Source organism: Elgaria multicarinata, chromosome 8, assembly GCF_023053635.1.
Source record: "Elgaria multicarinata webbii isolate HBS135686 ecotype San Diego chromosome 8, rElgMul1.1.pri, whole genome shotgun sequence".
NCBI classification, from domain to species: domain Eukaryota; kingdom Metazoa; phylum Chordata; class Lepidosauria; order Squamata; family Anguidae; genus Elgaria; species Elgaria multicarinata.
The window spans coordinates 6,280,001-6,303,129 of NC_086178.1; the positions used below are offsets into that span (position 1 = coordinate 6,280,001).

A 23,129-nucleotide genomic window follows, 5' to 3' on the forward strand; every position below is an offset into this window, starting at 1 on the left:
TCCAAGGGACAGAAGACCTGCGCCTGTTTCTAACCTGATGCGGTGCCATTCAGCTGCAGATCACCACACAAGCCTGCTCTGTTTGTGATGCACACCCGAAAATAGCTCAGGAGCCACGTATGGCAGCCCCCCCCCAAGGGCTTAGTAACCCTGGTTTTGCTTCAACCTTGGAATGTCAAAAACTGGGCGCAGGGACCATGGCTGATGAGCTGTATTCTGTTTTTTGCAGGCCAGAGAATCAGCCAACTTTTTGGTGATCAAGTGAGCTATGTGGATGTGTGGAACCCACAGGATCAGACCTCTGCTAGGTTTGCGGCGAGTGGAGGCTGGTGGCTCCGATGTCAGTGGGGCGGAGAATCCATTCTGGGTTTCAGTCAGAACTCTAAAGGAGCTCTCCAACCTGGAGAGCTCCTTTAGAGTTCTGGCTGAAACCCAGAGCGGATTCTCCGCCCCACTGACATCGGAGCCACCAGCTTCCACTGGCTGCAGCCAGGCAATTTCAGACCTTGGATTTAATGGTCTTACAGGGCTCGCTTTTATTCAGCCATGTTCATATTCAGTTGTGAAGCACGCCACCAACATTTCTCTTCCCTCCCTCTAAGCCAGCCTCCCTCAACCTGGGGTGCTCCAGATGTGTTGGACTACAACTCCCAGAATGCCCCAGCGGCTGGGGCATTCTGGGAGATGCAGTCCAACACATCTGGAGCGCCCCAGGTTGAGGAAGGCTGCTCTAAGCGCTATTCCATGCTTTACAACTGCTTCTACATTCCCGAGGCCCTAGAGAAAACCAAACCAAAAATAACATTTGGCGACCCTGCTTCGAAGAAAGACAGGCTCTGACCATCTGCAGTTTTGCGTTTGAAACTCACAGAAGTTTGCTTCCGCTGCCTTGGTGCTAAACACATTGGCCTGGTTCAGACAACACGCCAAACCATGCTGCCTAACCACAAAATGGTTAACGGAATGCTTAACCATCATTTAAGGTGTCATCTGACTCACATTTTCCCTAACCATCTGCCCCGGTTAACCACATTGTGGTTAGGCTCACTAAGGAAAACTTAACCACAAAAGGGTTAAAAGTGCTATCTGCAAGCATGCACAATGTGGTTAGCATAGGGTGACCATATGAAAAGGAGGACAGGGCTCCTGTATCTTTAACAGTTGTATTGAAAAGGGAATTTCAGCAGGTGTCATTTGTATACATGGAGAACCTGGTGAATTTTCCTCTTCATCACACCAGTTAAAGCTGCAGGTGCCCTGCCATCTTTTAAATCTGGTCACTCTAGTATAGCTCCTGCACCTTCAACTGTTGTGCTGAAGAGGGAATTCCACCAGGTTCACCATATATACAAATGACACCTGCTGAAATTCCCTTTTCAATACAATTGTTAAAGATACAGGAGCCCTGTCCTCCGTTTCATATGGTCACCCTAGGTTAGCGCTAACCACAACTGAACACGGTTAAGCTAACCACAAAGCCCAGAGTGTCCTCTGAGCCAGGCCAGTGACTTGGGAATAGGCACCGTGTTGTTATGGAAAAATATAATACGCTGAAAAGTCAAAACAATAAAATGAGCATCTGTCGGGCCAGCTAGCAAATGTTTTTAAGGATGAAAGGAAAGGGTGCTGTGGCGATTTTCATGGATGTGGGGGCTAGAATCCGGGCCTCCTAAATCCCAGTTCAACATTCTAACCACTACACCTCACAGCCATGGCCGTACCCACCTTGCAAAATGCACACATGCATAGGGTGACCATATGAAAAGGAGGACAGGGCTCCTGTATCTTTAACAGTTGCATAGAAAAGGGAATTTCAGCAGGTGTCATTTGTATATATGGAGAACCGGTGAAATTCCCTCTTTATCACCACAGTTAAAGTTGAGGAGCTATACTAGAGTGACCAGATTTAAAAGAGGGCAGGGCTCCTGTAGCTTTAACTGTTGTGCTGAAGAGGAAATTTCACCAGGTTCTGCATATATACAAATGACACCTGCTGAAATTCCTTTTTCAATACAACTGTTAAAGATACAGGAGCCCTGTCCTCCTTTCCATAGGGTCACCCTACACATGCACAGCTCCGTGAGGGTCAGCGAAAATGCAACAAGAGACTGAGTTACTCAGCTCTAAGGGTGCGATGGTTGTCAAAGGATGGAGGAATAGCAAAGGCTGTTTATCCTCTCGGAGTGAGCAGGTCGTGATGCTCAGCCTGGAGGCTTTTCACGGTTCCCTAGGCATCCTGCCCCCAAAGCCTGGGAATGTGACTGCATGAGAGAACTGGAGAAGGGAAGGCTGCATATGCTGGTGGGAAAAGCAGCCTCTCGGTGAAAGCATCAAAGCGGCCTTGTTCAGACAGCCAGGGCTCTACAGGGGAGGGGGAATTTGCCCCTGCCCTTGGGGTTCAAAGGGGCCGTGCGAACCATCCCCCCCCTTGCAATGGAAGTGTTTTCTTGCAGGCTGCTGCTCCTTAGGCAAGCGGCTCGCTGGGAGTGGGGCATAATGCAGCACGGGCAGCTTACATGCGGATTGGTCTTCTCCCAAGATATGGCTGGATAGGGTGACCCTATGGAAAGGAGGACTGGGCTCCTGTATCTTTAACAGTTGCATAGAAAAGGGAATTTCAGCAGGTGTCATTTGTATATATGGAGAACCTGGTGAAATTCCCTCTTTAGCACAACAGCGAAAGCTGCAGGAGCCCTTTCCTCTTGACCAGATACAAAAGAGGGCAGGGCTCCTGCAGCGTGAACTGTTGTGATGAAGAGGGAATTTCACCCAGGTGCTGCCTGCATACAAAGGACACCTGCTGAAAGTCCCTTTTCTATGCAACTGTTAAAGATACAGGAGCCCAGTCCTCCTTTCCATACGGTCACCCTAGATATATCAGGTCTCCAGCACAGAGACGTAAGACCCTGCGCACATCTAGTGGTGGTCTGTCATACATTTTGGAGGCAGGCGCTCATCATGATGCCCCCAAGGAGAGTCCAAAAATGCAGGCGGCTGTGTGGATCCATATCAACCAGCCCATTTTTTTAGCCGCTTTCATCTCAACCAGAAGCGGGTCTTCGGTAAATCTCGTTGTCATTGCTCATTCAAGAGCAAGACAGCCTAAACGACTTTACATTGCAGCCGGGAACAATATATTTGTTTACTGCAATGCGTTATATGTGGGGCTGCCTTTGAAAACGGTCCGGAAACTTCAACTGGTACAAAACAGGGCAGCACGGTTACTAACAGGGACTGGCCGATGAGACCACATCACGCCAGTCCTTTTCCAGCTTCATTGGCTGCCAGTCCAGGCCCGGACCACATTCAAAGTGCTGGTATTGACATTTAAATCCCTAAACGGCTTGGGGCCAGGCTATCTGGAGGAAGGCCTCCTCCCGTATATACCTGCCCGGACCCTAAGGTCATCCTCAGGGGTCCTTCTCCGTGAGCCCCTGCCAAAGGAAGTGAGGCAGGTGGCTACCAGGAGGAGGGCCTTCTCTGCTGTGGCACCCCGGCTGTGGAATGAGCTCCCTAAGGAGGCTCGCTTGGCCCCTACATTATATGCTTTTAGACGCCAGGTGAAGACCTTTTTATTCTCCCAGCATTTTAACAATCTATAAATACATTTTAACTTGGTGTTTTAAATTTGTAATTTTGCATTGCTGCTGTTTTTATCTGGTTGAGCTTTTATATTGTATTTTATAGTATGGTTTTATACTGTTGTTTTATACTTTGAATGGTTTTAATTTTTGTGAACCGCCCAGAGAGCTCCGGCTATTGGGTGGTATAGAAAGGTAATAAATAAATAAATAAATATTTTGGCTGGAATATCCATCCCCCCCACAATTACTGTGAGGCTTGCAGCTAAGCTTAGCGGGAGCAGGGAAGCCTGAGCTGGATGGCAGATGATATCAGGGCCCCTGAGAGTCCAGATGTGCTGGTGCGGCATCCCTGTGATCCCTGGTTCCGCTGCACCATGACACACGACCCTCTCCAGCTCGTCTCTGGTAGGGTGACCCTATGAAAAGGAGGACAGGGCTCGTGTAGCTTTAACAGTTGCATAGAAAAGGAAATTTCAGCAGGTGTCATTTGTAGGCATGCAGCACCTGGTGAAATCCCCTCTTCATCACAACAGTTAAAGGTACAGGAGCTATACTAGAGTGACCAGATTTAAAAGAGGGCAGCTTTAACTGTTGTGATAAAGAGGGCATTTCACCAGGTGCTGCGTGCCTACAAATGACAGCTGCTGAAATTCCCTTTTATATACAACTGTTAAAAATACAGGAGCCCGGTCCTCCTTTTCATATGGCCACCCTAGTCTCTAGGCCCTGGCGTGCACCCCTGCGGGGAAGCAGACTCCCTCCTGGTCCATCTTGTGTGGACGAGCAGGAGGCCAGCACGGACAGAGAGGCCCCGATTCCCACGATAACTCTGAGAGCGTTCCCTGCGCATGCCGCTGGAGAGGAGGCTGCTTCTCTTCCTCAGGAGCTTCAAGGCCTCTCAGCCTCAGCATCCTGTGGCTGACAGAAGCCACAAGCAGGCCGCCCCTCTGTTGCCTTTCCCACAGGCCTCCTAGCCCATTCGCTGGCCGCTCCAGCCCAGCTCTCAGCCGCTGCGCCCCTCAGTCATGGCAAGCCACTGGTCCTGTCTGACCTCCCTTCTCCTGTATCCCCTGCCCCCCATCTCTGTGCTATAGGCCCCCGCGGCATTTCCCCCCTGCCCCTGCTGTTCATGACCCGCCATTGGCCTAACTATCTACATTGTGGGTTGTCGTGCCGTCCGAACTCGGCGAGGTGTGTGGCAGGGGGTGCTTCCGAAACACCCCCCAAACCATGGTTTGTTGTAGGAGGGTGGCTTAGGCGGAACCCTCATTGCACACGTCACTAGGTGCGGACAACATGACAACCGGAGCGCATAAACACCACAGTGGCTTCTTTCCCCCAGGATCATCCGAACCCAACTATAGAACCCTGGAATTCTTCCTCTCCTTTTAGACCTGTCCGACGGGGGGTGGGGGTGGCGGGTGGCTGTTCTACAACTCCCAGCATTCCTCAGGCTGTCATGCTTTTCCCTCTCTAAACATGATAGGGTTGGCCCCCAAATCTATCCCTTGTGGGTGACCTTGGACACATAGGGGGTGAACCTCTGCCTACCTACAATACACACACAAATGCATACCTGAAATGCCAATTTCTGATAACAGGCTCCCCCCCCCCAACCAAACTTTGCTCTGACATTGGAGGGGGGGGAATTACCCAATCCGTGTGGTTGCTGCTGCACAGAAACCAGCTTATACCATGTGAAAAGACTTGCCATGCAGAACAATGTAAAGTGGATTTAATTTGTTTGTACTGTTTGACTGGTGACCAGACCTGTAGTCTTGGTTAGGGTGACCCTATGGAAAGGAGGACAGGGCTCCAGCATCTTTAACGGTTGTATAGAAAAGGGAATTTCAGCAGGTGCCGTTTGTATGCATGCAGCACCTGGTAAAATTCCCTCTTCATTACAACAGTTAAAGCTGCAGGAGCCCTGCCCTCTTAACCAGATACAAAAAAGGGCAGGGTTCCTGCGGCTTTAACTGTTGTGATGAAGATGGAATTTCACCAGGTGCTGCATACGTGTAAATGACACCTGCTAAAATTCCCTTTTCTACACAACTGTTAAAGATACAGGAGCCCGATCCTCCTTTCCACAGGGTCACCCTACTATTGCTAGGCCTCCCCAACCGCTGCCAGCTGAATCATTCACGAGGAAGAAGCTGTCTGGCAAGCATGACACTGACCCCGTCTACTGGGTGTGGGGCTGGGTCTCCATTCTCCGATTTTAGCTTTCAGCTCCAAGCAGGTGCCTTTGTCATCCTTGCTATGTATCGGACATGCAGGGAGCTCTCACAAGGCATTGTAGATAAATAAATAGTAACACACACACCCCGGAAAAAAAAACCCTTTGGAGTCAGATTGCTAGAAAGCCAGCAATCCCAACTATAATTATTTGCCGTGCCTCATTTAGGAAAAACAGGTGTGAGCCAAATCTGGGGGTCGTTTTCAGGAAAAGCGCCACCCTGCCCCATATTTGTGGGTTGGGCCCGTTGGGCTTTGAGACATTTCTCACCACATCTGCAACCCCCACCCCACCCCCAAAATCCTGGCCCCTAAACAAAAGACATATTCAGCACTAGACTCTTAGATTCCTCCATCCTGACTGAGAGTTAAACGGACAGCCATTCGGGCATCATTCACTTGGAAGCACCTTTGAGAGCTCTTTTAGAGGTGTGCCTGGTTCTGGCAGACACCCGTAGCAGATTCACCGCCCCGCTGACATCGGAGCTACTAGCCTCCCTGGGCGGCCGCCTATACGCTCTGGAAGCCCTGAGGTGGCTCTGTGGTGGCCTTACATCGATTCTACGACCACGGCAGGGCTTTCCAGAGAAGCTCCACATTTTAAAAGTTGGGGAGTTACCCCCGACGTTTCAGGATGGAGCGAGGTGAAAACCCACTCACTCACCCCGGTCTAATCTCACTCACTCCATCCTCAATGCGGAGGCGTGGCCGGGTGGATGGCGACCCCTGATTGGTCATTGTCCACCTGGGCAGAGGTCAGGTCAGTGAGCTGAACAGCCGTGCTGCCTTCATGGTGGGGATTAGCCATCGCTGCCCCACAACAGCAAAAGCGCTGGGTTTGGGAAGAAGCCACGGTAACTCGCCGCCATCAATTCCCCTGGTCTCACATCTTGAATCACAGAATCATAAGATTATCTAGCTGGAAGGAACCTTGGAGGTGAGTTCATCCACCTCCCTGTTCAGCAACCCAGCTATAAAATCTGTGGGCGCCGGGGAATCCGTCTGAAATCCTACACAGCCAGACCATAGGGGTCAGTTCTCCGCCCGTACCCCCATGCCTTTGGGACAAACGTGTGTAATGGATGCATTTATGACTTTAGTTACTTTGATCCAGATTCCAATACAGAGACAGAGATTGACCTTTGGCCCCTGCCCCCTGGAGCCCGTGAATATCCCCGGTTCCCTCCACGCCTGGGGCCGGGGTCAGCGCACTTGAAGGTCGGGGCGATTCTTGTCAAAAGCATGGCAAGGGGGAAAGGGTTAAACCTCCCTCCCCCTGTGGCACAACCCCCTTGCTTTTAAAATAAATTAATCAGATCCGATAAATGCAAGCACACCTGAGCTACATGAACCACGCTCGGTTTCTATGCACCGTGGGGCTGGCAGTGGAATGTCTGAAACTACAGCGTGAGGAGATGGCAAAAGTCAGCCCCGGGGTAAAACCTAAGTCCTACTTAAGAGTAGACCCATTGAAATGAATGGGACTTCAGTCACACCTATTGAAATGAATGGGATTGAAGTTATGAATGGGTCTAACAGAAGTGCCGTTCATTTCAATGGGTCTACTCTAAGTAGGACTTCTATTGGATGTTCTCCCAGCTGTTCCACCCAAAAGGGGTAGTGATGGTAGGGCGACCATATGGAAAGGAGGACAGGGCTCCTGCATTTTTAACAGTTGCCTAGAAAAGGGGATTTCAGCAGGTGTCATTGGTATGCATGCAGCACCTGGGGATATCCCTTCGTCGTCACAACAGTTCCAGCTGTAGGAGCCCTGCCCTAAAGTGACCAGATGCAAAAGAGGGCAGGGCTCCTGCAGCTTTCACTGCTGTGATGATGAGAGGATTTCCCCAGGTGCTGCATGCATACCAATGTTGTTCTTTATTCATTCAGCCGCTTCCGACTCCTGACTTCATGGACCAGCCCACGCTAGAGTTTTCTGTCGGCCGTTGCCACCCCCAGCTCCCCCAAGGTCAAGTCCATCACCTCCAGAATATCATCCCTCCATCTTGCCTTTGGTCGGCCCCTCTTCCTTTGCCTTCCACTTTCCCTAGCACCAGCCTCTTCTCCAGGGTGTTTTGTCTTCTCATTATGTGGCCAAGGACACCTGCTGAAATCCCCTTTTCTAGGCAACTGTTAAACATGCAGGAGCCCTGCCCTCCTTTTCCTAGGGTCACCCTAACGGGGTGGGGAGATAGGGCATACACCTGCCTATATCATCCCTTGCGGAAGCGGCATCACAAAGCGAGGAAGGGGAAAGTGTGAAGCGGGGCGAAGCGCTTCGCTTCTCAGCAACGCGAAGCGAAGCGCGAGGCCGGCAATGCCCATTGGACAGTCGGGGGAAGCGACCCGTCGGGCGAGCCCCGCCCAGCCCCTCGCCCCGGACGCGCCGCGCTGGGCCACTCACCGCCGCTAGGTGTCGCCCTCCGGCCGCCCTCGACGGCTCAGCAGCCCAGGCCGCTCATGGAGCCGATGCGGTCGAGCTTGAGGCCGAAGCAGCCCTTGGCCAGGCCCTTCTTGCCCTTGAAGCGCCGCGACCCGCCGCCGCCGCCGCCGCCGCCTCCTCCTCCGCCGCCGGCGGCGTGGTGGTGCTCGGGGTGCGCCATGCGCGCCCAGGCCGCCCGCGACTGCTTGGTGTCGGTGCGCAAGTCCCGCATCAGCCGCGACGCCGAGGCCCGCGAGGGCGAGCCCTTGCCCTTCGGCGCCGGCTGCTTGGTGGCGGCGCCGCCGCTGCGCGCTGCTCCCACCGCCGCCGCGGGCCCCGCCGCCGCCGCCGCCGCCAGCAGCTCCGCCAGTTCGCGCCCCAGCGCCGCCGCGTTGCCCGAGGGGCTCTGCGCAGAGGAAGCAAAGGGGGGGGGGGGAGAGAGGGGGAGAAATGAATTCGGCTTCCGTGGGGGGAAAGCGGACGCCCCCTGCACACACACCCCCGCCCCACACACAAGGAGTTCCAGGATCCCTGCCTTCTCCCCACCAGCCACTGCCGGGCATCCCCTCCAGCGAAGCAGGAGACTGGGGCGCAGCGAAGACGACAAGAAATGGGGGGGGGGCAGGGAGATTCGCCGGAGGGGGACTCCCCCGCTCCTCCCCCCCCACACCCCTTCCTGCTTTCTCAGCCTGGATCCCGGCGCTCACCTCGAGGAATGCCACATCCAAGCCCCCCCCCCCCCGCCTCCCCAATTAGGTGAGAAATTCGGTGGGCCAGCGAGAAGGTGGGAGCTACCACCCGGAGCCGTCGAACTAGTCTTGGGGTTGGTATTGGGACGGAAGAGAAGGAAGACCCCCCCCAAAAAAGAGGGGAAACGGATAGTGCCGTTTGAATGTGGAGTGGGGGGGGGCTCCCGTCGGGGCCAGGTCTCTCCCAGTCAGCGCATTGGCCTGCATCTCCGGAGTCCCCTCGACGGATGCTCCAGGAGGATCCTTTACGATCCCCTCTTCCAGGGACAAGGAGACACACACACCTCGCCCAATGCCCAGCGTCACCCACAGATCTCGGCAGGGAGACCCCCTTCCCGGCTCGCCCCGAGGGAGTGCCGCCTGCCTGTCCTTCCGGGCTCCGGCATCTCTCGCCCTGCCCTGCTGCCGCCCACGCGAGGTGATCCTCGGGGAAAGGAGGCGCCGGGCGCCCAGCTCGGCGCGCCCGACGCTCTCAGCACCACGGGGCCGTGGAGAGCAGCCGGGCTAGCTGGTCCCTGCCCCCGGGCGGGCGGGCGGGCGGAGAGGCTGGGAAGGGTCCCGCTCGTCCACGCACGGGCGCAGGGAAGACAGCTCGGGCTGCGCCGCCCCGTCGGGGCTTCTTCTAGCGTCCCCGGGCGAGGTCGCCTCCACCGACTCGCCGGAAGCCGCGGCGGGGTCGCGGAGCCGGAGGCGCGTCTCCCAGCCCCGGGGAGTCGGACCCGCTCGCCCCCTCTCCGTGCCCCGCCACCCCCCCCGTTGCCCCCGCATCCGCGCCGTCCAGCCCCCGCTCCCCGGGGCCGGACGGAGAGCAGGACTTCGTGGCCCGGCTCCTCCTTACCTTCTGCGGGCTCCGGGCTGCGGGCTTCCCGTCCAAGCCCAGGGCCAGCAAGGCCAGGAAGAGGCCACCGGCCGCCACGTGCGAGATGTACATCCTGGGGGTGGGTGGCGGGTGAGCGCCGGGCAGGGAGAGGGGCTGCAGGAGGAGAAGCGGCGCGGGGCGGCCGTCGAGCGAGCAGTCCTCGGTCCGGGCGCGCTGCGCTCTCGTGCGCTCTCTGCTCGTCCGGCCACCAGAAGCGCTCGCCCGGCCGGGGTGGCCCTCGGCGCTTTTATAGGCAACCTGCTGGCTGACGTCACCCTCCGCCCCACGCGCGGGGGGGAAGGGGAGGGCAGAGGGAGGGAGGGAGGGAGGCAGCCGCGATCTCCTCCCTCGCCCGGGGACGCGCGCGCGCGGGGAAGGCTGGCTGGCTGGCGTCGCGGGAGCCCGGAGAGCCCTCGGACGGCTCCGCCAGCCGGGGATGGCCCCGGGGCTGCCGGGCGCGCCTCCTCCTTCGCACAGCAGCACCTGCGCAGGTGAGCCATGCCGAAGCCCCAGGACAGGTTGGCGCGACTGCATGGGCTGGGGTGGAGAATCCTTTCATTACATTGCCAAGGCGAAGCCTACATCGAAGCCTAGTTCATTCATCAATTGACCAGGCACCCTACAATAATCCGAGGAATACGATATTCCAGGAGCTCTAAACCACAGCAAGGTCGTTCTCGAATCCATCTAGCGCAAAGTCCAGGTTGCTGCTATCACCTGTCCTGCGCCCTTTCCCCAAAGTGATGCTCTCTGGCTGTGCTGGACAGCAACTCGCCATCCTCCCCCAGCCAGCACGGCCAATGGTAGGGGGTGACGGGCAGCCGACCCCCTCGCTTATTCCGTTTTTTTAAAAGCAGCGGCTTCTTCTGCGAATCCTCTCCCCAAGAAGCTCGGCCGGGCCTCTTTTCCGCCTCCCTTCGCCTGCAGGGTCAGAGCTACCCATTGGTCCTTCCCACCCTGGCTTCTGCCTTCTGTGATGGATGGAGTCGAGAAATTCTCTGTGTCTCTCCTTGGGCAGCGGGGAGGGGAAGGATATCTTTGGCTATGGGGCAGTATATAAAATAAATCGATAAATAAAATAAATATCAAGAGTCCCAGTCCTCACTGGGTTAGGGTCCTACAGAGGCAGAACCCCTGGGCTTGGTCCAAGACCCTTTGTTTGCTAGCGAAACAAACAAACAACTTTTTCTATAGCTCTTCCTCAAAATGGGGGCTTCGAGATGGACCCCCAAATGGTAAGGTACTCAGAAAGCTGCAATTTACACGTACACGGAGCCCCGAGAACCCCAATGACTGGAAATGGTTTGAGAGGGGGACTTTTGCCCATGTAAACCCAAATGGCTACGCCCGCTCCCATTTCTCTAAGAAACCGACATTGTTATGTACATGTAGCTCAAGACGCCCTCTGATTGCTGCAAAAGCCTGACTTTTTTTGAGAGATCTCTCCCTAGCAAGACGTTAAGGTACCTCCAAGCTGAAATGTGGTAGATGCAACGATGACCGGAAAAAGTCTGGAAATGAGACCTTTTAATATGCACAGTTTAAAAAACAGTAACACTCCATGCAATATAAATGATCTCATCTATGTGAAGATGTGAAAGTACCGTTGGCTCTGTCTGGCACTGCACTATCTGGTCGGACTGTCGGCGTTTCCCCAAGGTGTCCGGAAGACATCTTTCCCCCATTTGCAATTCTCTCTCTGATCCCTGGGGATGCCAGGAATTTAAAATGTGGCATCTTCTGCATGCAGAACCTTTGCTATTCCAATGGCAAAGTCCAGGGACAATCCTATACCCATTTACCATTTACCCATTTATAGGTACTAACTTCCGTGAGACTTACTTCCGAATAGAGAATATTGCACTGTTAGTGACGGAACTGGGTCGGGCAGAGGGACGGAATTGCAGCTTTTCGTGGGCTTTGCACCCCCTGCAGCCTGACACAGTAAAGCACATCCAGGCATTGACTGCTGGTGGTGTGGGAATGAGAAAGTTGGAGATAGGTGGCACTGGACAGCAGCCGGCATACCGGCTTTGAGCAGGAACAGTCTATCTGAACAGTGCAAAAAAGGTGTGTGCGTGTGTGTCCAAAGCCGTTCTTAATCACCCCTCACCAAGAGCAAAAGCTGGAATCTGGCCAAGGTGTAGGAAAGACTGGATACAGCACTGAGTGTAGTGGAGGCTCCGAGGACAGTGTGGCAGTGAATCTGCTCCGGGTTTTATTCAGAACCAGTCAGAAGTCTAAAGGAGCTATTGCTGCTTTAGAGTTCTGACTGAAACCCGGAGTGGATTCATTGCCCCACTGACACCGGAGCCTCCAGCCTCCACTGATTGAATGGGTCCATCTTTCAGTATTATTATTATTATTATTATTATTATTATTATTATTATTATTATAATTATTATTATTATTATTTATTTATATAGCACCATCAATGTACATGGTGCTGTACAGAGTAAAACAGTAAATAGCAAGACTCTGCCGCAGAGGTTTACATTCTAATAAAATCATAGTAAAACAATAAAGAGGGGAAGAGAATGCAAACAGGCACAGGGTAGGGTAAGCAGGCACAGGGTAGGGTAAAACTAACAATAATAATTTATTTCTTACCCGCCTCTCTGATTGGATCAAGGCGGGGAACAACAGCAAGCATAAAATACATAAAATACTGATTAAAAACACTGCTTAAAAAAACATCCTAAACACATCCTAAAAGCATCCTAAAATCCCCCTGGATAGGCCTGCCAGGAGAGATCAGTCTTGATAGCCTTCTTGAATGCTAAAAGACTGAAGCTGACGAGTCTCCTCCGGCAGGCCAGGCCACGAGTCTGTCCGGTGGAAGACGTGTGTGATTTCTGATTAGAGTTTCATTTCTAGAAGAAGGGATGATGCAATTTGACAACGTATTCCTAATCCAGGGGTGTTGCATCTCAGGCCCACGTGGGTCCCAATCCGTGGGTCCCAATCCAGTCCTCTGAGATTTCCCAAGGGGTCTTGCCCCCTCCCCTGGCTGAACCCCCCTTTTCCTCTGACCACCCATCCTTTGGGGGTTTCTCTGCTTTTGTGTAAAAGTTAAAATACCTCTCCAAGAGTTTACTTACTGGCTGTAAGGGTGTTATGCTAATATAGGCTGGTCTTTTTGGTATTTTGGCCCTGCCCCTTTTACATCTCATCCCTGCCTACCGCTGGAATGATGCTCCTGAGAGTGTCTCTGAAACTACAAATTACTACAAATTAGTATGGAGGTGGTATTTAACACCAGTAAGATTACACCAGATAGATAAGAAATATTCAGTAAATTGTTGGAGAGGGTGTCAGGAAATAGGTACGTATTTCCATATGTGGTGGGATTGTAAAAATATTTAGAAGTTTTGGGAAATGGTATTTAAAGAAATAAATGAAATAATGGGATGGAAGGTAGGCCCAAAGATAGCATTGTTATCAATATATGAAGGGGTCCAATGTACGCAAAATAGTAAAGAATTAATAACTAATTTACTAACAGCAGCTAGACTGATAATTGCTAGGAATTGAAAAGAACAAAGAGAATACAAAATAGAAGAATGGTATAAAGAAGTCTGGGATATTGCTATTAATGATAGGCTAACGGGGTGTATGAAAGTTAAGAAAGGAATATTAAAGCGGAATGATTTTGAGGAGATTTGGAAACCATTTGTTAAATTTGTATTAGGAAAAGGGAAAGGGTGTAAACCGTCACAAGATGTGTTACAATTTTGGAGTGGAGAATAATGGTCCCAGGGGGTGGGTTGCACCTTTTATTATTATCATTTTTATTTTGGTTATTGTTGTTGTTGTTGTTGTTATTGTTGTTATTATCATTAAAAAAAAGAAAAGAAAAAATGAAACGCTCTCAGGAGCTTCATTTAGGGTGACCATATTGACAGGAGGACAGGGCTTCCCTCCCCAGCCCCCTTTTCTCCATTGCAACAAGTCCCATGTGCCTGCAAGAGCTGTGGGCCTGTGTAGCTTGATGAGCAAGACCCGCGTGCCACATGGTGGGCTGCTTTTAAAATTGAAGAGGGGTTCAAAAGCACCCATTTGTTGGCAGGGCACGGGGGCAGAGTCTGCTGCTCAAAGTGAAGAAGTCAAAAATGGTGCTGGGCATCCCCAAGACTTGAGGTGCTCCCACTGCTGCAAACTCAAGGCTGTCTTAGAATCATAGAATCATAGAATAGCAGAGTTGGAAGGGGCCTACAAGGCCATCGAGTCCAACCCCCTGCTCAATGCAGGAATCCACCCTAAAGCATCCCTGACAGATGCTTGTCCAGCTGCCTCTTGAAGGCCTCTAGTGTGGGAGAGCCCACAACCTCCGTAGGGAACTGATTCCATTGTCATACTGCTCTAACAGTCAGGAAGTTTTTCCTGATGTCCAGCTGGAATCTGGCTTCCTTTAACTTGAGTCCATTATTCCGTGTCCTGCACTCTGGGAGGATGGAGAAGAGATCCTGGCCCTTCTCTATGTGACAACCTTTTAAGTATTTGAAGAGTGCTATCATGTGTCCCCTCAATCTTCTCTTCCCCAGGCTAAACATGCCCAGTTCTTTCAGTCTCTCTTCATAGGGCTTTGTTTCCAGACCCCTGATCATCCTGGTTGCCCTCCTCTGAACACGCTGCAGCTTGTCTGCGCCCTTCTTGAATTGTGGAGCCCAGAACTGGACGCAATACTCTAGATGAGGCCTAACCAGGGTCAAATAGAGAGGAACCAGTACCTCACGTGATTTGGAAGCTCTACTTCTATTAATGCAGCCCAAAATAGCATTTGCCTTTCTTGCAGCCATATCGCACTGTTGGCTCGTATTCAGCTTGTGATCTACAACAATTCCAAGATCCTTCTCGTTTGTAGTATTGCTGAGCCAAGTATCCCCCATCTTGTAACTGTTCATTTGGTTTCTATTTCCTAGATGTAGAACTTGGCATTTATCCCTATTCAATTTCATTCTGTTGTTTTCAGCCCAGCACTCCAGCCTACCAAGATCACTTTGAAGTTTGTTTCTATCTTCCAGGGTATTAGAGCTCCATCAGACGAGCGTTTTGTTGCACGCTTGTTCCTGGGTGCTCGCGGATTTTCGCGGGTCCCTCTCACGAATTCGTCTTCCTCACGTGTACCTCCTTCTCACCACAAAACAACAACAACAACCACCTTGTAAGTCTGACTTATTTTTAAAGGTGGAAGTTGCCGCTATCTCCTGCTGTATGCAGGAGAAGCAACGGGATCAAAACGGCTCCCTGAACGGGCCATGCGTGCGTTGTTTACTTCCTCTTTCAGAAGAGGAAGTAATGAGGGACAAATACACAGGTGGTGAAGCGATGGTAAGCAAACACGATTCCCCCCCACCCGTGTGATGACACTCTTAGCCAACAGGTTGTGTCCAGTGTTAATCTAACTTAATTCATTTCAGTGTGCCTACTCTAGTCTACTTTACTCTACTCTGCTCTATTTATTTTTCTTTCTTTCTTTCTTGACAATATTTTCATACCACTCCCCATCCAAAGATTTCAAAACAATGAGCAAATAGAATAAATGAATAGAAATAGAATAAAAACACAGTATAAAAATTGCATTTTTAAAAGAACAAATTCAGATAAAATCGCAGCCTTTCTCTCAGGGAATGTTTCCTGAAATAACAATGTTTTCAGGAGGCGCCGGAAGCATACAACGTTGGTGCCTGCCTGACCTCCCAAGGCAGGGAATTCCGTAGGAAGGGGGCCACCACACTGAAGGCTCTTCTCCTGGTAGACTTCAATCAATAAGAATGGCATTCTCTGGGGTAAGTGTAAAACCACACGGAGCTTTTTAGCTAGAATTTATAAGAAGGTGTAAAAATCAAGCAGGCTGTTAGAAATCTCAGCTTTTTTGGATATGTAAGGGAATCTTGAGGATAAGCTACACCAGCTTTCCCAAACCTGATGCCCTCCAGATGCTTTGGACTGCAGTTCCCACAAGTGGCCGTGCTGGCTGGGGATTGTGGGAATTGTGGTCCAACACATCATGAGGGGAATGAATTTGAGGAAGGCTGACCTACCTACAGCAACTCACCCCCGCCTGCTGCTCTCCAGATGTTTTGGATTACATCCCCCATAACCCCTGACTATTAGCCATGCTGTTAGGGGCTGATGGGAGTTGTAGTCCAAAACATCTGGATGGCACTAGATTGGAAAAGGCTGACCTAGGTGAAGAAATATGTAGAATTAATACATACAGAGCAAACCATGGTTGGGTTTTCTTAAAATCTTTCACTCATGTCCAATAAATGACTCCATCAAATCGTTTTTTGATTCATTTGCAGATTCTGGTAAATTGAATATGTTGTTAACCTTTCAGGCGTATTGAAACACCCGAAGAAGCCAACAGTCAGCTCTTAAAATTAAAGAGACACGTCTGGGTTTTTTTATAGCTATTTTATGAATTCTGATTACGACTCAGGCAGACATATTAAGTCACCCAGATGAGCTCTGCTCTCCACCCTACCAAACGTCCATGCGTGGGATAAAATGTTGCTTTTCTGTATACGAGTTTGAAGTTTTATACAATACTGTATTGTTTAAAATGCATTTTAAAATGGACATTATGGTCAGGCCCAGCTTCTACGCCGTGAAAGATGGAGCATGGAATTAAGGAACGGACAGACGAGTGAAAAAACGGAGCGAAAATTCCTTACAAGGATCAGCTGACACAGACAGACCCTAGCTGGCCTTTCAGTGCAAGGAGGGAGATGAGTAAGATTGCTTGCACCTGAGACCAGCTACTGTTCTGCCCCTCCCCTGATCTAGGTACTTATCTGGGTTGCTGCCTTGCAAGATGCATGAGCCGAAGGGCAAGAGCTAAAAGGGTCTCAGCCTGAGGAGTGGATAACAGAAGTGGAACTCATTCTGGCCTTCTAAGCCATGCATTGTGCTGGAGGTTCTCTCAATTCAAGGAGACCTCATTGGGTGCTGAGGCTTCCCTTCTGATGAGGTTGAGATATTGGCTTCTTCCTTGCAGGTAGGGCAGTCGGTGTCTTGTTCAGGGAGCTCGGCGTATGACCCCCTGAAAGAACCTGCATCTCCCCAGCTTCATAGAAGTCACAGACTTCAAAATCAGGTGAGGGCCATCCAACAGTCCAGTCCACAGACCACAGGACAGGGTTGTCAGCCTACGTAAAGCTTCAGTTGGCTTTCGCTCCCTGGTGAGACAACATCCTCCTATTGTCCTAGTAGGCGTTCCAGCCAGCAGGTGCCACTTCCATCTTTCTTGCCTTGATCTTGCTCTCCACTTCCCCTGTGAGCTTCAATGGACAGTAGCAGTCATATCCCTGCTTGATACTAGCCAGGTCATTATTTTAGGACCTGGGGTGAGTTTAAGTCTTGCTGTCTACCCACCCTTAGCCCAGGTAATAGGGTAGGTTAGCAATTTCAACCCTGACTTTGTCTGTAGGTGAGTCAGTCCTTGATCCTATGCAATTGTTGTTTAGCTATTATTGTTATATATACAATATTTTATTTATTTATATATACGATTATTTTATTATCACCATCATCATCATCATCATCATCATCTCTTTCTCGCTCATGGCGTTTTTTCTAGACGGACATTGCCAAGTCACGTTGTCTTTCACAGATTCAGGTATTTCCTGACAGTTGAGGATATTTTAAGTGTGGGTGCTTTCTGGATGTTGGTGTGGATGTATTTTGGGAGGCCCAGTTTCTGAAGGTGTTCTGTCTAGTTTTTCAATGTGATGCCGGTGACTGATTGACTAATGGAATAATAATTGTAGTTGTTGTTGTTTACATTTATATACCACCCCATTTATATACCTCTGGGTGGTTTACAAAGATTAGTTGGAAAATCTCAGCAAGTGAGAGAGCGAGACAGGGCAAGAAGAGCCTGTAACACCTTCAGCGTTAATATTTCCCTTTTCCTCTGGGATGTTCCTTGATGCCAAAATTTAAAAAATGGCACAACTTTCTCATAAGTCCTTTTAACTAATAGAGGGAGAGAAGGGGATGTTTTTAAAAAGGCATTTCACATTCAAAGCCTGGTAAAATAGACGGGTCATTGCCTGCTAGTGAAATAATATCAAAGTAGGTGTCAGCTCAGGTGAGCCCCTAGGGAGAATGTTCCATACACGAGAGTGCTACCACCAAGAAAGCCCTTCCTCTAGTTGCTACCCACTGCACTTCAGATGGCAGAGGGACCCAGAGGAAGGCTTCCAAAGGCTATCTCAGTGTATGGGTAGCCTCATATAGAAGTAAGTGATCATAATCATAGAATTATAGAATAGTAGAGTTGGAAGGGGCCTATAAGGCCATCAAGTCCAATCCCCCCACGCTGCGCTCCATGCAGGAATCCACCCTAAAGCATACCTGACAGACGGTTGTCCAGCTGCGTCTTGAAGGCCTCTAGTGTGGGAGGGCCCATGGCCTCCCTATGTCATTGGTTCCATTGTCATACTGCTCTAACAGTGAGGAAGTTTTTCCTGATGTCCAGCTGGAATCTGGCTTCCTTTAACTCGAGCCCGTTATTCCATGTCCTGCACTCTGGGAGGATCGAGAAGAGATCCCGGCCCTCCTCTGTGTGACAACCTCTGAAGTATTTGAAGAGTGCTCTCATGTCTCCCCTCCATCTTCTCTTCTCCAGGCTAAACATGCCCAGTTCTTTCAGTCTCTCCTCATAGGGCTTTGTTTCCAGACCCCTGATCATCCTGGTTGCCCTCCTCTGAACCTGCTCCAGCTTGTCTGCGTCCTTCTTGAATTGTGGAGCCCAGAACTGGACACAATACTCTAGATGAGGCCTAACCAGGGCCAAATAGAGAGGAACCAGGACCTCACGCGATTTGGAAGCTATACTTCTATTAATGCATCCCGAAATAGCATTGGCCTTTCTTGCAGCCATATCGCACTGTCGGCTCATATTCAGCTTGTGAATATGAACATAAGAACATAAGAAGAGCCATGTTGGATCAGAAAAAAAGGTCCTTCTGGTCCAGCATTCTCTTCATGCAGAAGCTGCCCTGCCCACCTGCCCACGGAAAACCCACGAGCAGGACACGAGTGCAGCAGCGCCCTCCTTGAACTCTGTGAATAGCTTGAAAGGCAAGAACGAACCCTTTCAGTGGTGGAAAGGGACAAGGAGCTGGTGCAGCTACTATCTAGTAGTGAGCAGGGGCAGTAGAGATGGGCAGAACTGGTTGTGCTGCAGGGGCTCATCGCCTAGAGTTACCTCCTCAATGGAATTGCACTGTGATGCAAACCCCCCCCCCCCTAAATTATCTGGGACCGGAGTGTCTCACATGCTGTCCTATATATCCCACCCTCCATCATTACTATCTGCCAATGAAGCTGTGCTTCAGGTACTACCAATTACGGCTGCTAGCTCGACCTCAACAAAGCTCAGGGCTTTCCCTGTGGTGGCCCCTGCTCTTTGGAACACTCCTGCAGGCACAGTCTCTCCTCTCTTCTTGGAGGAGAATAAAAACAAAAAGTAACATTTTCTACTGTGCCTTCAGCAATGAGAGTGTCTGATTTCTCCCCTCCTCTTTTTATAAAATTCTATTTCTTTCTTTCTTTTTAATATAATTTTTATTTTTTCTAAACTTCCAAACAATACAAACAATACAGTATAAAACACTACCCCATAATACATAATACATAATAATACATACTAAACAAATTAATAAACATATATTTTAACTTAATTCCATTTAATATGATCATTGATTAACATTAACGTACTCCCCCAACCCCGAGATCTTATTCTGATTTCCAAAATCTCATTAATTCCTCTGGAGGTGTTTTCCCTCTCCCGTTTAATAATACAAAGTCTAAAAACTGTTTCCATATTACTTCAAAATCATTCGTTTTTATCATTTGTCTTCTGACTCTCGTGTTACATGTTAATTCATCGCTAATAGCAATATCCCGTATTTCTTTGTACCAATCTTCTATATGATAAACCCCTTGAACCTTCCAGTTCCTGGATATCATTAGTCTTGCCGCTGTTAACAAATTCGTTATCAATTCTTTTATCTCTTGATTAAAATCCTATTTCAATTGCTCCCCCCTCCTCCCGCTTCCCGCCCTTTTGCCTGTCGGTTTTCAGATGTACCATTTTGGCACCTTAAAGGCAAAGGTGTTTATTCTGGGATGGGTTTTACTTGTAAATATTTTTGGATTGCAAACCATCGCCTTGGAAGCTGGGATAGTGGAAAAAAAGCTAGACAGCTGTTGGAGCCTTAGGTTTTCCTCCCTTCGAGTTGGAACAGGATCCGTGATGCAGCCAGGAATCTGGGCGGAGTCCTAGCTAGTTCCGCCCACTTGTACTATGTCACCGCTTCTAAATGGTCCCTGGAGACTTTCTTCTTGTTCCCCTGTGCTTATCCCCATCCACTCCACTGCTGTGATGGATGAGTGTACAGCCATTGTCAGCACAGGTTTTATAGCTTCTCACATGAGATACAAAGTCCGGTATTAGACAGGCAGACACAATCACGCAGAGAACAAAACTCTGTGTTGTTGATGGCGTGAGGGGTGGAACTGTTGTTATAAATATCATAGGTAGTGTCATCGATGGACGTGGCACTTCACAGGATGACAGAAGCAATAGTTGACCCTGTGCACAGGGGAAGGGGAAGGAATCATAGTTGGAAGGGGCCTACAAGGCCATCGAGTCCAACCCCCTGCTCAATGCAGGAATCCACCCTAAAGCATCCCTGACAGATGGTTGTCCAGCTACCTCTTGAAGGCCTCTAGTGTGGGAGAGCCCACCACCTCCCTAGGTAACTGGTCCCATTGTCGTACTGCTCTAACAGTCAGGAAGTTTTTCCTGATGTTCAGCCGGAATCTGGCTTCCTTTAACTCGAGCCCGTTATTCCGTGTCTTGCACTCTGGGAGGATCGAGAAGAGATCCTGGCCCTCCTCTGTGTGACAAGCTTTTAAGTATTTGAAGAGTGCTCTCATGTCTCCCCCCAATCTTCTCTTCTCCAGGCTAAACATGCCCAATGCAGCTTTCTACAAATTGTCAGATATGTTGGACTACAACTCCCATCATTCCCAGTTAGGTCTGCCAGTTGTCAGGGGTAATGGGAAACACGTCCTACATAACCTGGAGGGCCCCAGGTTGGGAAAGGCAGAGATGGAGGCACAGGACCTCATTTTGAGAAAGCAGCTGTGGAATTATTATTATTATTATTATTATTATTATTATTATTATTATTATTATTATTATAGCACCATCATTGTACATGGTGCTGTACAGAGTAAAACAATAAAATAGCAAGACCCTGCCGCATAGGCTTACAAACTAATAGAATCATAATAAAACAATAAGAAGGGGAAGAGAATGCACCAAACAGGCACAGGGTAGAGTAAAACTAACAGTATAAAAGTCAGAACAAAATCAAGTGTTAAAAGCGTTAGAAAAAAGAAAAGTTTTTAGCTGATCTTTAAAAACTGCGATTGAACTTGTAGTTCACAAATGTTCTGGAAGAGCGTTCCAGGCGTAAGGGGCAGCGGAAGAAAATGGACGAAGCCGAGCAAGGGAAGTAGAGACCCTTGGGCAGGTGAGAAACGTGGCATCAGAGGAGTGAAGAGCATGAGCGGGGCAATAGTGTGAGATGAGAGAGGAAAGATAGGAAGGAGCTAGACTGTGAAAAGCTTTGTAGGTCAACATTGTGGGGCTAATGGCACATAAGCCTAATGGTTGGCGCAGTTGCCAATGAAGTGAAACAGACAGCATCTTTTGGAAATGGGGTAGCTGCTGGGCCCCTTGAACCAATGGGCCCTAAACACGGATTTGGGCCATTACTTTTTCTAGGCTGCCCCTAGATAAGAAGGGGGGCAGTGTGGTGTAGTGGTTAAAGTGTCGGGCTGGGGGTCGGAAGATCCGGGTTCTAGTCCCCACTCGGCCATGGAAACCCACTGGGTGACTTTGGGCCAGTCACAGACTCTCAGCCCAACCTACCTCACAGGATTGTTGTTGTGAGGATAAAAATGGAGAGGAGGAGGCTTGTGTACGCCGCCTAGGGTTCCTTGGAGGAAGAAAGGTGGGATATAAATGTAATAAATAAATAAATGGAAATGTACAAGTTCTTAAGGAACCCAAAGAAATGCCAATGCTCTTGTCCTTTCCTCTGATTCATTCCCTTGTCATCAAGTTCGCAGCTGGCAATTCTCTGCAGCAATCCATTTTACAAAGGGCAAAGTCATCAGATGGAGAGGCAGGTAAATTGTCCATGACCGCATACCGGAGGGAGGCTGTTGCCCGGCCAACTGGTCAGGAGAATCTGTTCAAGCACCAGATGCAGAGAGAACTTGGTGCCCACCTTAGGCTGTGTGATTCAGTCCCATTGAAGTCAGCTGAACAAAGGGGCTAACTTTTGTGTAATGGTGTAGTGGAGCCAGGACTTAGCAGGGTTGAAGGCCCAGGGCATTTGGACTAGCAGGGACACTGACATCATCTCTCTCCCGCCCTCCCAGCCCTAAGAATTCCACGCTCCCTCTGAGCTTAGTTGCAAGCCTCACCGTGGCTGGGAAAAATGGATTTTCCCAGCCACACAGTATATTGTTCTGAGTTATCCCTGTTATAATATAAAGTAATATAAAGTAAATTGGGGTGTCTTGGCCTTGAATGGGCAATTAAGACCCATTTGATTTACAAAAGACCTACTCCTTTTATATATATATATATATATATATATATATATATATATATATTATTTAATACTTCCAACAATACATCAATACAAAATAAAACAATACTACATAATACACAGTAATAAAAATAAACATTTGATAACATATATTCTAACTTAATTCTCTTAACATAATCATACTTAACATAAAAGTGCTCCCTCCAACCACGGGATCTTATTCATGTTTCCAGAATCTCAATGCTTCCTCTGGAGGTGTTTTCCCTCTCCCCTTTGATAATACAAATTCTAGAAATTGTTTCCATATTCCCTCAAAATCATTCGTTTTTATCATTCCTCTTCTAACTTTTATATTACATGTTAATTTATCATTAATAGCAATATCCCATATTTCTTTATACCAGTCTTCTATATGATAATCCCCTTGAACCTTCCAGTTCCTGGATATCATTAGTCTTGCTGCTGTCAATAAATTCGTTATCAATTCTTTTGTCTCTTTATTACAATTCAGTTCTCCATATAATGATAACAATGCCACTACAGGTGTCTCTTCGATCTCCATTCCTAAAATTTCTTTTATCTCTTTAAACACCATTTCCCATAATTTTTGTACAAATTCGCATTCCCACC

At 49.4% G+C, this 23,129-nt stretch overlaps 1 protein-coding gene across 1 annotated transcript in view; it reads right to left on the bottom strand.

The window, feature by feature from the left end:
• The window catches only part of NPPC (natriuretic peptide C), an 11,783-nt gene extending 1,859 nt beyond the window's left edge, over window positions 1–9,924 (bottom strand). The window contains exons 1-2 of the mRNA XM_063131759.1: window positions 9,832–9,924; window positions 8,227–8,650 (exon numbers count right to left, since the gene is read on the bottom strand). Of these exons, the coding sequence (XP_062987829.1) occupies window positions 8,264–8,650; window positions 9,832–9,924 (480 nt within the window). The 3' untranslated portion in view covers window positions 8,227–8,263. The remainder of the gene's footprint in view (window positions 1–8,226; window positions 8,651–9,831) is intronic.
• Between the last annotated feature and the right edge of the window lie 13,205 nt (window positions 9,925–23,129).